This window comes from Cervus elaphus, chromosome 8 (assembly GCF_910594005.1).
Source record: "Cervus elaphus chromosome 8, mCerEla1.1, whole genome shotgun sequence".
Lineage (NCBI taxonomy): Eukaryota > Metazoa > Chordata > Mammalia > Artiodactyla > Cervidae > Cervus > Cervus elaphus.
Window position 1 is genome coordinate 9,650,709 of NC_057822.1, and position 12,207 is coordinate 9,662,915.

Sequence of the window (12,207 nt, forward strand, 5' to 3'; positions counted from 1 at the left end):
AACCACAATGAATGTTGTGTCTACCTTGAGGGACTCTGCCATCCGCTGCTGATGCCTGGACTGGGTGGAGCCTTATCTTCCTCCTGGTGGCTCAGCTCTGCCGGGAAACGCCCCATCTGTCCGGACACCAGGGGGCGCCAGATGTCCAGATCGGGAGTTCAGTTGGATGCTGTGGGAGCGGGGTGGGGGTGGGGTAAGATTTCCCCACACCCTCCCCACCTCCTCCTGCCCAATATCCGATTTGCCTGTCACCCATCCTGCCCCTGGGGAAAGGATAGTAGGAATTGCAGGATCTCCCAATGCCCTTTCGTCCTTGCTCTTCTCACCTGCAGCTTGGGAGCCCAACAGAAAGCCAGACAGTCTGAATTAATGGTGGATAAATTCTGTGGCCCAAAGCCAGGTATCCAGAGTAGGGAGAGGACCCTTCCAGAAAGGAAGGGTCTCGAGCCGCCAACTTGAGCAGCCTTTCTAGGGCTGGGTCTTGCCTCGTCTGGGAGATGGACCCAGCCATCCATTCCCTGGCCTCGAGCTGCGGTGTCAGGCAGGGCCCTCACGTGTCCCCCTCCTTGTCTTTTGGAAGCCTGATTGACCGGAGGGGATTTGTGCAGTCCGACACCGTGTTGCCCTCGCCCATCAGAAGCGACGAGCCAGCCTGTGGAGCCAAGCCCGATGCCAGCATGGTAGGAAGCCTCCCATGAACCGGGCTCAGTACTTGCCACCTGCTGGCCTGTCTGCCCCTCCGCACTCACCTGCCACCCTCCACACCTGCCAGGACCTCCTCCCCATTCCACCCGAAGGGAAGCAGAGCCGCCCAAGACTGCTTGAGTCTTTTCGTATTTATTTCCCACCCTGCGTGGCTTTCCCCACACTGTGCCATGGCTGTACCCTCTGCTCCCCAGACCAGGTTTACACGGCCGGGGGCCCTAAATTCCCCCAGCTGGTCAGTGGCAGGAGTGACAGGAGAGAGAGGCCAGGGCCCCTGAGGCCGCCCAGCGGACCACGCCAGGCCTCTGCCCAGCTGTGCCCTGTGTGTGAGGCTGCGGACTGAGTGTGACGCCTCCTGGGTAGGGCAGCTGCTGGGCCCTGCTGAGCCGGGGTCCGAGGGGTGAAGCCGGACCCAGGAGAAGTCGGCTCTGGACAGCAGACTGTCAGAGAGGATGCCTCTGGGGGCTGCTTGGGCGTCTGGGCCCCTTCCTTCTGGGATAGCCATCGTTCGTTCTTCCGTTTTTGTTTTTGTATGGAGTCGGCCAGTAGACTAGAGCTGGGGCTCCAGGTAGAGAGGGCAGAGTTGGGGGTGAGTGGGGGGAGCAGCCTGCGTCAGAGGAAGCCAAATCAGCCAGCCAGGCACCCGAGACCTCAGCTCCTGCATGATTCCTGGGCAGCAGACTAGGAAGGGGGCGCCTCACCCCCCTCTGCCCACGGAGGGTTCTCCAAGGGCCCAGCCTGGCCCCCCCAGCCCACCTCTCTCCCAGGTCAGGTCTGGGGATGGGCAGGTTTTACTCATGCTGGCAATACTTGAAACGGGTTTATTAATGCTGGGTATTTTGCACAATTTTATAGACCTTTTTTCTACATAGCATTTTTTTACGGAAGAAAAAAAAAAGTCAGCCACATTGCTATCTATGTAGTGCCAGGTGAAGGGTTATCAGAAGGCACCTTGGTTTTAATAAGTTTATTACAAGAGACCTTCTGGCTGTGAGTGAGTGTGTGTGTGCGCGCGCGTGTGTGCTCTGGTATGAATGTGACTGGCTCCCGCACCCCCTGGGTTGCCTCACTCTCCGCCATCGCCCTTGGGTGCCAGCCGGTGGTGGCAGCAGCAGGAGCAGCCTGAGCCCTGGGGACGGGGAGTGTGTGCGTTGGTCACAGGAGACCCCTGGGCTCCTGCTGCAGCCCAGCCCATCCTTCTTGCCCTCCTCCAAGGACCTCAAACAGTGGCTGGGACTCAGCCACCCAGCCCCCAGGTCAGGCTTCCAGCTGGGACCTGCCCAGACAGGCTGGGGCCTGGTCAGGTGGATGGGGTAATGGCTGTGGGGAGTGGCTGCCTTGCCACACCCCCTCCTCCTGGATCTTGACTATGGGACCCAGCGCCAGGGGCTAGAGCATGGCCAACTGAGGACCTCCCTCCGGGAAGGACCAGGGTGGGCTGAAATGAGTGAAGGTTGGCCTAAATCTGGGCCAGAAACTTAGAGGATGGCCCTCCTCTCCTGGGAGCGATAGTTTCTTGTCAAAATAGATAGGAAATTGTCCCTCTGTCCCCCTCCTTGGCCCTCTAAGAGGGCTGAAAAGGACATAGGAAGTCCCCGCACCTTGTCCTTCCTTGCTGCAGAGGCTGGTGGGTCACAGGCAGCTGAGAAGTCGCAACCACCCGAAGTCCCCTCTGGGAGAAACCACTTCGCCCCAGCCTCAGGGCCCTTGGGCCCTCCCTGCTGAAGTGGGAGTGAGGGGTGGGGAGGAAGCTGGCTAGAGGAGGGGACTCCTACCTGCCTTTTATTTAAGCCAGTATTCTTTGTTCCTGCTTGTAATAAAATTTTTGTTTTTAAGAATTGATTTGCTTTGGTTTGGTTTTTGTTTGCTCTTTCTTTGCTGAGGCCCCAACTGGCAGCCCTCTGTTCTTTCAGCCAAACGTGGTCTTTCCTCTTCAGTTCAGTTCGGTAGCTCAGTCGTGTCCGACTCTTTGCAACCCCATGGACGGCAGCACACCAGGCTTCCCTGTTCATCACCAGCTCCCGGAGCTTACTCAAACTCACGTCCATCCAGTTGGTGATGCCTGGGGAGACAGAAATAGGGCAGACAGCCCAGTGATCCAGCTAAAGTTCTCTCCTGGCTGGAGTCTGTTTGCTGGAGGCCGAGCACAGAGGGCTATAGCTAGGCCCCCGAAGGCAGGGAAGAAAAGGCCATCCTGTCCCCTCTCCATCCCCTCTACTTTCCCCGGCCCTGGGGACTTGCGATCCCTAAGTTCTTTCTTTTCTGTCTTTCCACTCTGACCTCCAGTGACTGCTTAGCTAAGAAAATGTTTGTAAAGAAGTAGATTGCAGTTTGAGAGCCAGAGCCTCCCTGGCCCCCCACCCCGGCCTGGGCAGCAGGGCCCAACCAGACAGCTCGTAACCCTGGCCCACCTCTCTGGTATCTCCCCCAGGAGGACACCTGTCAGGATTTTGCCATCTCCTGCACAGCCTGAGGGGAGCTAACAGGCCTCTTTGCAGAGGGTTAGCTGGTAAGACTGTATCTCCCCCATCGGCCAGCAGCACTGCCCGCTCCCCTCACACACCATACCATCCTCATCGCATGCCTCGCCGCCCCCACGGGGCCCATTCATCTGTCTGGTGTGTGGTGCAGTGTGTGTGCTGGCGGTGGTAGGGCCCTCAGGACTCCCCCCCCATCAGCGGAAGGGCCGGGGCGTGGGCGCAGGGCTAGAGCCGGCCCCACCCTGGACGGAGGAAGTGGCTTCACGCAGAGCAGCTCTCCAGCTGGAGCAGGAGGTGAAGGGCGAGGTTGGGAGAGGATGGCGCACCTGCCCTGAGGCGCTGGGGCCTGCTCTCGGCGTCCTGGTGCGCAGGGGCCCTCGGTCACTAACTCTGTGTCCTGGCTTTCTGTCCTGCTGAGCTTTTTCTCTCACCTGCCCGTTTTCTCTCCTGCTTGGTTGCCTGCTGCCTGAGCCTCGGCCCTTCTGTGGGGAAGACACAGGTGCTGTGGCCGCCCCCTGCCCCCCCCCCCCCCCCCCCCCCGCTCCCCACCGGCCTCCTCACTCCTCCCCATCATGCTAACCCTCTCTCTTCTCCTCCTTTGCTGTCCTGCCTGGGATCTCCAGTGTGTGCGGGGGCTTAAGGACCTCCTGAGGACCGCTGCTCTCTGCCTCTCCAGGAGTGGCCTGGGGGGAGCCAGGCCCCCAGCACCTCCACCTGCCTAACCCGTGGCCCGTCTGCCACCGTCTGTGCCTACAGGGTCTGCCCCCAAGCCTGCCCCACATGTATCCTCTCTAGGGCGCCCCCCTCCCCCTGCAGAGGAGGCAGGGGTTGGCCTCTCTGCCCCTGCTCCCACTCCACGCGGCCAGAGTGTAGAAGGTCAGAAAGCAGCTGTCAGCACAATGATGTCAGACTCTGCTGAAACTCGCCCTCCCCTCCTCCACCTTCCTTCCCCTTCCCCAGATCTGTCAGAAGTCAAGACTCTAGGAATCTTGCCTTACAGCCTGCCCACCCCCAGGACCAGGCAGAGCTCTAGTCTAGCCAAGCAGGTTTCTTCAGGAGCCGTCTGGGGTGTTGATGACGCTGCTGAACAAGTTTGGTGACTGTTCTGAGCACAGCTGGTTTGACACTGTTCCCACGGGCCCCCCTGCGCCCCCCCCACCCAGCGGGTAGGACGCAAGGAGGACGCTGTCCCCCTTTGCTTCAGGCACCGAGGGTAGTGCTGACAGTCCCGAGCTCTTCAGAGGAACTGAAGGCAACCAGGTGGGCCTCGGGAATCTGCTGAGCCCATGGCGGGGTGGGGGCAGGGGCTGCTGGTCTACTGTCCTGTACCTTTTTTAACCAAAATAAAGATCTCCCTCTTCTTGCCATACCTTTGAGTGTCTGGTACCACCTTTATTTGGGATCCAGGGCTGGGGCCTGTGATGAATCTGCAGGAGAACATCTGGCTTATCCTCAATGCTGGCCTAGTCAGCTGGTCAGAGCCATTCTAGAGATTTTTAAAAAGAGGCACAATGAAGCCAGAGGGGACACAGGCAGAGCGGCTAGGGTTGTCTTCACTCTGCCCCTCTAGAACTCCTGGTCTCAGTTCCAGAGACCTTCAAGTCTTAGCTGACCTCTGAACTTGGAGAGGTCCCAGTCCAGGCCGGGGCAGCGGGTTTAACTCCAGTCTGGGGCTGTCACACCCTGAACTGAGCCCAGCCCAGGGTATTAATGGAATCTTGCCTTTCCCCAGCTGACACCCCACATCAGAATACATGCACTGACCCATTCTCTCGCCTAAACCTGTGAAGAAGGTGATGACAGCCTTTTTAGGAATTGCCAGGGTCTCGCAGCTGATAAATCCAAGATCTGCACCTGCTCACGTCTCCTCCAATCTTAGACTTTTTCTGTACCACCCAAGGAATGAAGATGGCTGCTGTGGAAGGAGGGGATCTCAGAGAAGAAACCTTAATATCAGAGAATGTCATTCAGAGATAGCAGGGGCTGAGTGATGATCTGTGTTGGCCTCCTTGAACTGATGGGGAAACTGAGGCCAAAAGACCGGAAGGGACCTGCTCAAGGCCTTATAATGGAGCTGGGATGCAGTTCCACACCCAGACCTCATTCCATTCCCTCTTTTTTTTCATTCCATTCTCTTTCCAGTAATTCCACACTGTGTCCTAAACTGGAATGGCCGAGGAGACGTAGGGTACTTTAAACAGCAGTGCCTTGAGGAAAAAAGGCTCAGGTAGCTGAGTCATTTAAAAGTGATCTAATATTTCTCCCAAAGACAGCCAACTAGTGGAATGAGCTCTAACTGAACTCTTGTTCACAACTAACCATGGGAGAAGGCACCATAGTTTCCTCTCTGTCTCTCTAGTCGCTAAGTCGTGTCCAACTCTTGCGACCCTATGGACTATAGCCTGTCAGCTCCTCTGTCCATGGGATTCTCCAGGCAAGAATGCTGGACTAGGTTGCCATTTCCTTCTCCAGGGCATCTTCCTGACCCAAGAATCGAACCAGGTCTCCTGCATTGCAGGCAGATTCTTTACTGACTGAGCTATAAGGGAAGCCCTTCGTTTCCTCTGAAGTGTCTGCCTACAATGCAGGAGACCCTGGTTCAATCCCCTGGGTTGGGAAGATCCTCTGGAGAAGGAAATGGCAACCCACTCCAGTATTCTTGCCTGGAGAATCCCATGGACATAGGAGCCTGGTAGGCTACAGTCCATGGGGTCGCAAAGAGTTGGACACGACTGAGCAACTTCACTTTCACTTTCTTTCACTTTAGTTTCCTCTAGTTACCTGATTAATTTGATCATTCCAAGACTGAAAAAAATTTCCTAGGAAGTTCACTCTGAAGTCTAACCAGCATCCCTCCTGCTGCAATCAGAGCCCTGTCCTTGTTCTCAGTGGAGGTAGATAGCAACTGGTTGGTGCCTTCTCTATGCCACAACCCTTCAAAGCCTGTTATTACCAGTTAAGAAGGAGTGGTTGTCTGTGGGATGAGAGGCTTTGATCCTGCTGGTAGGAAGGATGCTCTATGGGAGGATGGGAGGTAGCAGGTGGGATGAGGAAACCCCCTTTGAGCTGCAGACCCCACTCCTGCCCTGCTGACTCAGGCAGCTGACAGTGGAACTCCATGCCTTGTCAGGGCCTGCTGCGTCCTGCCTGCCTGGGCTCCGGACTTGGGAAAGGGAGGCCTGGAGGCAAAGGGAGGTGCCTGAGACAGGAACTGAGTCAGGACTGACAGGCCAGAGCGGGCAGGAGGTGTTAGGTAGCCTGGCTCCAAAATTCACCCCTGAGCTTCAGCAGGGGAGGGGAAGGAGTGACAAGGCTTCCTTTCCCCTGCCCAGCACTGTGCTGAGAGCATGGAGCTTGTGGTGTGAACCACCACCACCAGGTCTCTGGCATGAGTGGTAGGAAGAGAAGTCTTCCTGCCTTGAGACAGAAACATCTGCAAAATTCCTAGGCCTACCAGGCCCTGCCCTCCGGGTTTCTAATGTTCTGGAATCTCCAGCTTTCCTCCAGGACCTGGGAAAGCCCGGGCTGGATGACTAGTACCAGGGAAGGTCCTCGAGGGCCCAAGGCCTGTGGAGGCCAGAGGAATGTGTGAGCTGGAGAGGGTGGAGGTAGTGCTGTCAGACTGCCTCTGACCATTCATTCATCTCTCCAGTTGGGCAGGGTCTGGCCTTTGGTTGAGACTTGGTTTGGGGTCCTTCCTTATTCCATAGAAACCCGCTCCATATTAATGCTTCGAGTGTGCATGTTTATAATAATGAGGCTCGGTTTTCTTTTCACATGATATTAATAGTTACCATCCACTCTGCTAAGTGCTTTCCATCAACTCATTTAATCCTCACAATAAGCCCCATTTTTATTCAGGAAAATTGAGGCTCATAGAGGCCAAGTCATTTACCCAAAGCCACAGCAGCTTGTAAGAACTGAACCCAGGCAGTCTGATTCCAAGACTGTAGGCTGTTCTGTGATAGAAAAATAATACACATTCACCATTGATAACCTGAAGATTCTAGGAAAATCAAAGGAAAAAGAAAAACCCACTTAGACTCCTACTACCTAAACATACACTGTAAACTGGTATTCCGATATGTTTCTTTTTCATTGTTTTCTGTGTCAGTGAGCTGATTTAGGCAAAGCCTTCAGGATGGCAAGCCTAAAATCCCTTCTGCTTGCTTCCTTGGAAAACATGGCATCAGCTCAGACACGTCCCTACTTTTCCTTCATAAGAAGCAGATCTCATCTCTGGGCCTCAGAGTTCTGGCCTAAGCCTCCCTCCAGGAGGAGAGGGTGGGTGTTCAGACACCAAGAGGAACTGGAGAGGGACAGGCTTGTGAAATAGTCCTGGTTCAAGCATTAAACTGGCTGGATCCCAGAGAGAGGAGCCCCGCCCCAAGCCCCATCTGAGCTTTGGCTAGAGGTAGAGCAGACAAGCAGGAACCCACCCTCCTAGGTGCAATGCCAACACCTTTAGGTGAAAATTTCAACTGACACGGAGAGAGGGTCTCAGTGAACAGGGACAGAAGATTGGCAACAGAGAAGTCTCCATCTCTGAGGCTTCTGCCAGGAATCAGAAGTGGGGTCGTGGTCAGAGGGAAGGGGCAGGGAAACTTCTGAGAGGCAGGCTCACTCAGCTGGGAGGTGGGGGGAAGGCAGCACTCAGCTGGGACTGCTGCCCCATAAAACGAAATGACATGTGTTACAGCCACCTCCATCTTCTCGGTCCTGTCTTTTTCCCCAGTTGCTAGCATTTCCCACCCTCCTGGTACCCAGCTGGGCAGGGCACCCAGGTGGCCTGCATCCCTGCCCCCTGACAGAGGGCGGGGCTGAGTTAGGCAGGAAAGTGGAACAGCCAGTGAGCTGGGTCCCCACCCTCTGTGCGCCCCACTGACACATGACGGCAGACAGAGGGGGCAGGTGACCTGGTGTGGACAGCCAGAGGGTAAGTCTTCAGACAAGTGGCAACAGGCCACCAACATGAAAGGGAAAATTGTGCTGTGATGGGGAAGGTATCCAAAAAACCTACTGGGTGACTAATTACAAAGGCTGGGCCACAGCGTCAGAGGCCGCTCGTTAAACACCTCATTAAGTGGCACCCTGGAAGCTGCCACTTGTGCATTCTGGGAGCTCAGAGGGGACAGGACCCTGAGGAGGAGTGAGGGGTGGGGGGTAGAACATTTCAGGCAGACTCCGGAAGAAACCTGCGTGTCACTTTTAAATAGTCTGGAACTCAAAGGTCAAAAGACTTGATGGGAGCAAAGCCAAATTTAGTAGCTGTGTGACTGAGCAATTCTCATCTCTCTCTGAGCCTTAGTGTTCCCATCTCTCCAGTGGGAGTAGTAGTCATAGACCTGCCCATTTCTCATCGACATAGCATAGGTTAGAATAAGTTAGATCATGGGTATGAAGGCGCTTAGGAAACTACCGCCCTATCTATAAACAGTTATCTCACCTGAACCAATGGGGGAAACATACCTGGCAGGACTGGGAACCCCATCCTCCTGCACCTGGCTTTACGGGCGCCTAGACCCATGGCGGCCAGGTAGCTGAAGCCATCCTCAACCCCTGGAAGAACACGGTGAAGGAGGATCTGATTTGAGAAACTGGGACAGCTACCTACGGTAGGCATGTAATAGAAGCCCTGAACCTGAGGGGGCAGCCTGGGGCCTGGAAAGGTGTCGGTGCAGGTGAGGCCAACGCCCAAATCTCTCCCGCTGACAGTCCCGATGACTCACCCCCGGCCCCCGCCCCCCTACCCCCCATCCCAGCCCTTTTACCTTTAAGGAAGAGCCGGAAAGGGTGTGGGGGCGAAGAGGAGAGGGAGGCAGGTCCAGGGCCCTAGCCCCGCCCTCTGCCCCTCCCACCCTTCTCTGGGCCTGGCTTTCCAGCCAAAAGGCGGGCAGAGAGCAGGAGAGGCACATAACCCGGCCTTGGTTCCGAGGCAGCCAGTTAGCCCGCCGCCTGCCTGTTTGCCTGTCCCCTGAGCCATGGAGAGAGCCAGTCTGATCCAGAAGGCCAAGTTGGCCGAGCAGGCCGAACGCTATGAAGACATGGCAGCTTTCATGAAGAGCGCCGTGGAAAAGGGTGAGGAGCTATCCTGCGAAGAGCGCAACCTGCTCTCAGTGGCCTACAAGAACGTGGTGGGTGGCCAGCGGGCGGCGTGGAGGGTCCTGTCCAGTATCGAGCAAAAGAGCAATGAAGAAAGCTCGGAAGAGAAGGGCCCGGAGGTGCAAGAGTACCGGGAGAAGGTAGAGACGGAGCTCCGGGGCGTGTGCGACACGGTGCTGGGCTTGCTGGACACCCACCTCATCAAGGAGGCTGGTGATGCCGAAAGTCGGGTCTTCTACCTGAAAATGAAGGGCGACTACTACCGCTACCTGGCCGAAGTGGCCACTGGCGACGACAAGAAGCGCATCATCGACTCAGCCCGGTCGGCCTACCAGGAGGCCATGGACATCAGCAAGAAGGAGATGCCGCCCACCAACCCCATCCGCCTGGGCCTGGCCCTGAACTTTTCCGTCTTCCACTATGAGATCGCCAACAGCCCCGAGGAGGCCATCTCGCTGGCCAAGACCACCTTCGACGAGGCCATGGCCGACCTGCACACCCTCAGCGAGGACTCCTACAAAGACAGCACTCTCATCATGCAGCTGTTGCGAGACAACCTGACGCTGTGGACGGCCGACAACGCCGGGGAAGAAGGGGGCGAGGCTCCCGAGGAGCCCCAGAGCTGAGCCGCGCCCGCTGCGCGCCCTGCCCTGCCCTGCCCGCTCCAGTCCCCCACTCCCGGCAGAGAGGACTTGTATGGGGTGGGAGGCCCGACCCTTCTCCCCAAAAGCTCTGGCCCAGCTCAGACAGGCTCCATAGAGAGGAACCAGTGGAGCCGAGGCCCCCTGAAGCCAGAGGATTCCACGCTTCCTGCAGCCGTCAGGTGCTCCTGGCCACTGGTCATCCCATCCAGCCCTGCTCTCTGTCTCCACCCCCGACCCCCACCCCACACCGCCCCCCACCCCGAACCTGACCACTTCCTCCCCACTCCAATCCCCTCCTGCCCCTGCTACCTATGGATCTTAGGAATTGAGGAGTGTCCCATCTTTGGAGCTGAAAACTGAACTGTGTGGCAGAAGTTGGTGATGAAAGTGTGTGTGTGTGCCTGTGCGTGTGTGTGTGTGTGTGCAGCAACCAAGACCCAGGATGAGAGGGAAAGCATGTCTGCTGGGTGTGACCATGTTTCCTCTGAATAAAGTTGCCCTGTGACACTCCGCCTGTCTTTTTCAGTTATTGCGGAAGGGCGGGACAGGGATTGGTGTGTCAGTTACAGAGACCCTGACCTTCACTTCACGGGGCTGGCTCAGTGACCTGCAAGCAAGACTCTGAGCCAGGAGAGAGGCTGGGGATCCAGCTCTCTCCATCAGGGTCTGGTCTGGTCCCCTCAAACTGGTCCGATCCCGGGAGGGTCGGGTGAGCAGCGCAAAGGCGGCTTGGAGACTCCTCTGCCAGGAACGCGGGGTGGGAGGTTGAAGCGCTCAGGTGTGAGGGGACAGTCTCAGGTGTGAGGTCGGAGGGGTACGCTGCAGTAAGCGGCACTCAGCACCTCAGACCTGAAAGCGGGGAAGAGTCCCATCAGATCTGAGCGGAGGGAAGTATCACCAGGGGCCTAGTATGACGCCGCCATTAAAAGCTCAGGTCTGAGGAGAAGACCGCCTTCCAGCGTTCGGAGATGGGGACAAAATAAAACGGGCCGTTGACGAAGAGGCACAACTTGAGTGGGAAGGGCCGCGGGGAGCGGGTTCAGCCGTGGTGGGCCAAGCCCACTGCCTCCGCAACTCAGCTGGCAGCAGCTACGCTCCTTGGCCTGCTGCCGCCTAGTGACAACCCGCCTTCACAGCCTGAGGCCAGAGGCGGGCCCTAGGCTGATGTCATCCAATCACGAGAAGGAGCTGCCCAGGGTACCGCCCCCAGGGCCAGACTGACCAATAGGAGAAGGAGCGGCGGAACGCACTGGGCGCGTCTTCCCATCGCCAGCCGGGCCCTGCAGGCGCCGGGACGCGCAGCTGGGGGAAGAGGCCCCCGTCACCCGCTGAGTGCCAGGGGCGGAGCTTTCCTGGTTTCACTCGGACGAGTCGCCACCCGCCCGACCCGAGAGCTCTACATCCTCAGAGCAGCGGGACGGGGCGGGGTGGTGCGGGAAAAGCAGTCCCCGCCCTCTGAGTCATCCGCTCAACCGGCGGTGCCTGGGCCTGGCCTGGCTGGCAATATGGGCTGGAAAAAGGCCACCAAGGTGTCTCCATCGCACTCTAGAGCCCAAGAAGCCCTGACCTGGTGGCCATGAGGCTTGGATGTGACCCTCACTGGCTTTGCAACCTTGTGCTATGTGCTTGGTCGCTCAGTCGTGCCCGACTCTGCGACCCCATGGACTGCGGCCTGCCAGGCTCCTCTAGCCGTGGGGATTCTCGGAGTGGGTTGCCATGCCCTCCTCCAGAGGATTTTCCCAACCCAGGGATGTAACCCAGGTCTCCCGCATTTACAGGCGGATTCTTTACCGACTGAGCCACCAACCTTGGAAAAGTCATTAACCCCCTCGGGCCTCAGTTTCTCCTTCTGTATCACAAGGGGCTTGAACTAATGGCTTTTTAGTTTGACTCCAAGCCTGCTTTGGCCAGGGTTCTTAACCATGCTTACCTTTTGTCCTCATTTGTGAAGTGAGGATTAAAAAACAGTACCTTCCTCTTAAAAGGTGCTGTGAAGTTTGAGAAAAATAAATGCGTGTAAAGTAGCCCATCATACATATTTAATGCATGTTACCTATTATTAATCCTTCCAGCATCAGTAGTCCAGGATTTATCTAGCATTTCTGTGCCAAAAGCAGAATAATCTGGCCCAGTCCTGAGAATCAGCTTTACTGCCAAAGTCAACCTGCCTGATCACTGCATCACCTGAGAATACTGGCCTGACATCAAGTGGTCAGTCTTTCACCTGATAATATTGGGGGAACTGAGTCCAGCCTCATCAGGTTCCCCAGAGTCCA

At 56.8% G+C, this 12,207-nt stretch overlaps 2 protein-coding genes and 1 long non-coding RNA gene across 6 annotated transcripts in view; 2 read left to right on the forward strand and 1 right to left on the reverse strand.

Moving 5' to 3' along the window:
- Window positions 1-4,554, forward strand: part of ZDHHC18 (zinc finger DHHC-type palmitoyltransferase 18) — a 28,731-nt gene extending 24,177 nt beyond the window's left edge. Inside the window, exons 8-10 of one of the 4 annotated variants that reach the window (XM_043909375.1) lie at window positions 581-680; window positions 3,137-3,214; window positions 3,809-4,554. In XM_043909375.1, the coding sequence (XP_043765310.1) occupies window positions 581-680; window positions 3,137-3,178 (142 nt within the window). In that variant the 3' untranslated portion in view covers window positions 3,179-3,214; window positions 3,809-4,554. Of the gene's footprint in view, window positions 1-580; window positions 2,544-3,136; window positions 3,215-3,808 lie in introns of those variants that run through there. The other 3 variants (XM_043909374.1, XM_043909373.1, XM_043909376.1) reach the window with 3 other exon arrangements.
- Window positions 1,513-9,070, reverse strand: LOC122698403. The gene is made up of 3 exons (XR_006342325.1): window positions 8,655-9,070; window positions 4,556-4,671; window positions 1,513-2,767 (listed from the first exon to the last, which is right to left on the reverse strand). It is a non-coding gene; the product is annotated as an uncharacterized LOC122698403 (long non-coding RNA).
- A 2-nt stretch (window positions 9,071-9,072) lies between these two features.
- Window positions 9,073-10,441, forward strand: SFN (stratifin). Its single transcript, XM_043909377.1, has one exon. It carries the CDS (start codon window positions 9,167-9,169, stop codon window positions 9,911-9,913), a length of 747 nt encoding a protein of 248 aa, XP_043765312.1. The 5' UTR covers window positions 9,073-9,166; the 3' UTR covers window positions 9,914-10,441.
- Window positions 10,442-12,207: the final 1,766 nt, after the last annotated feature.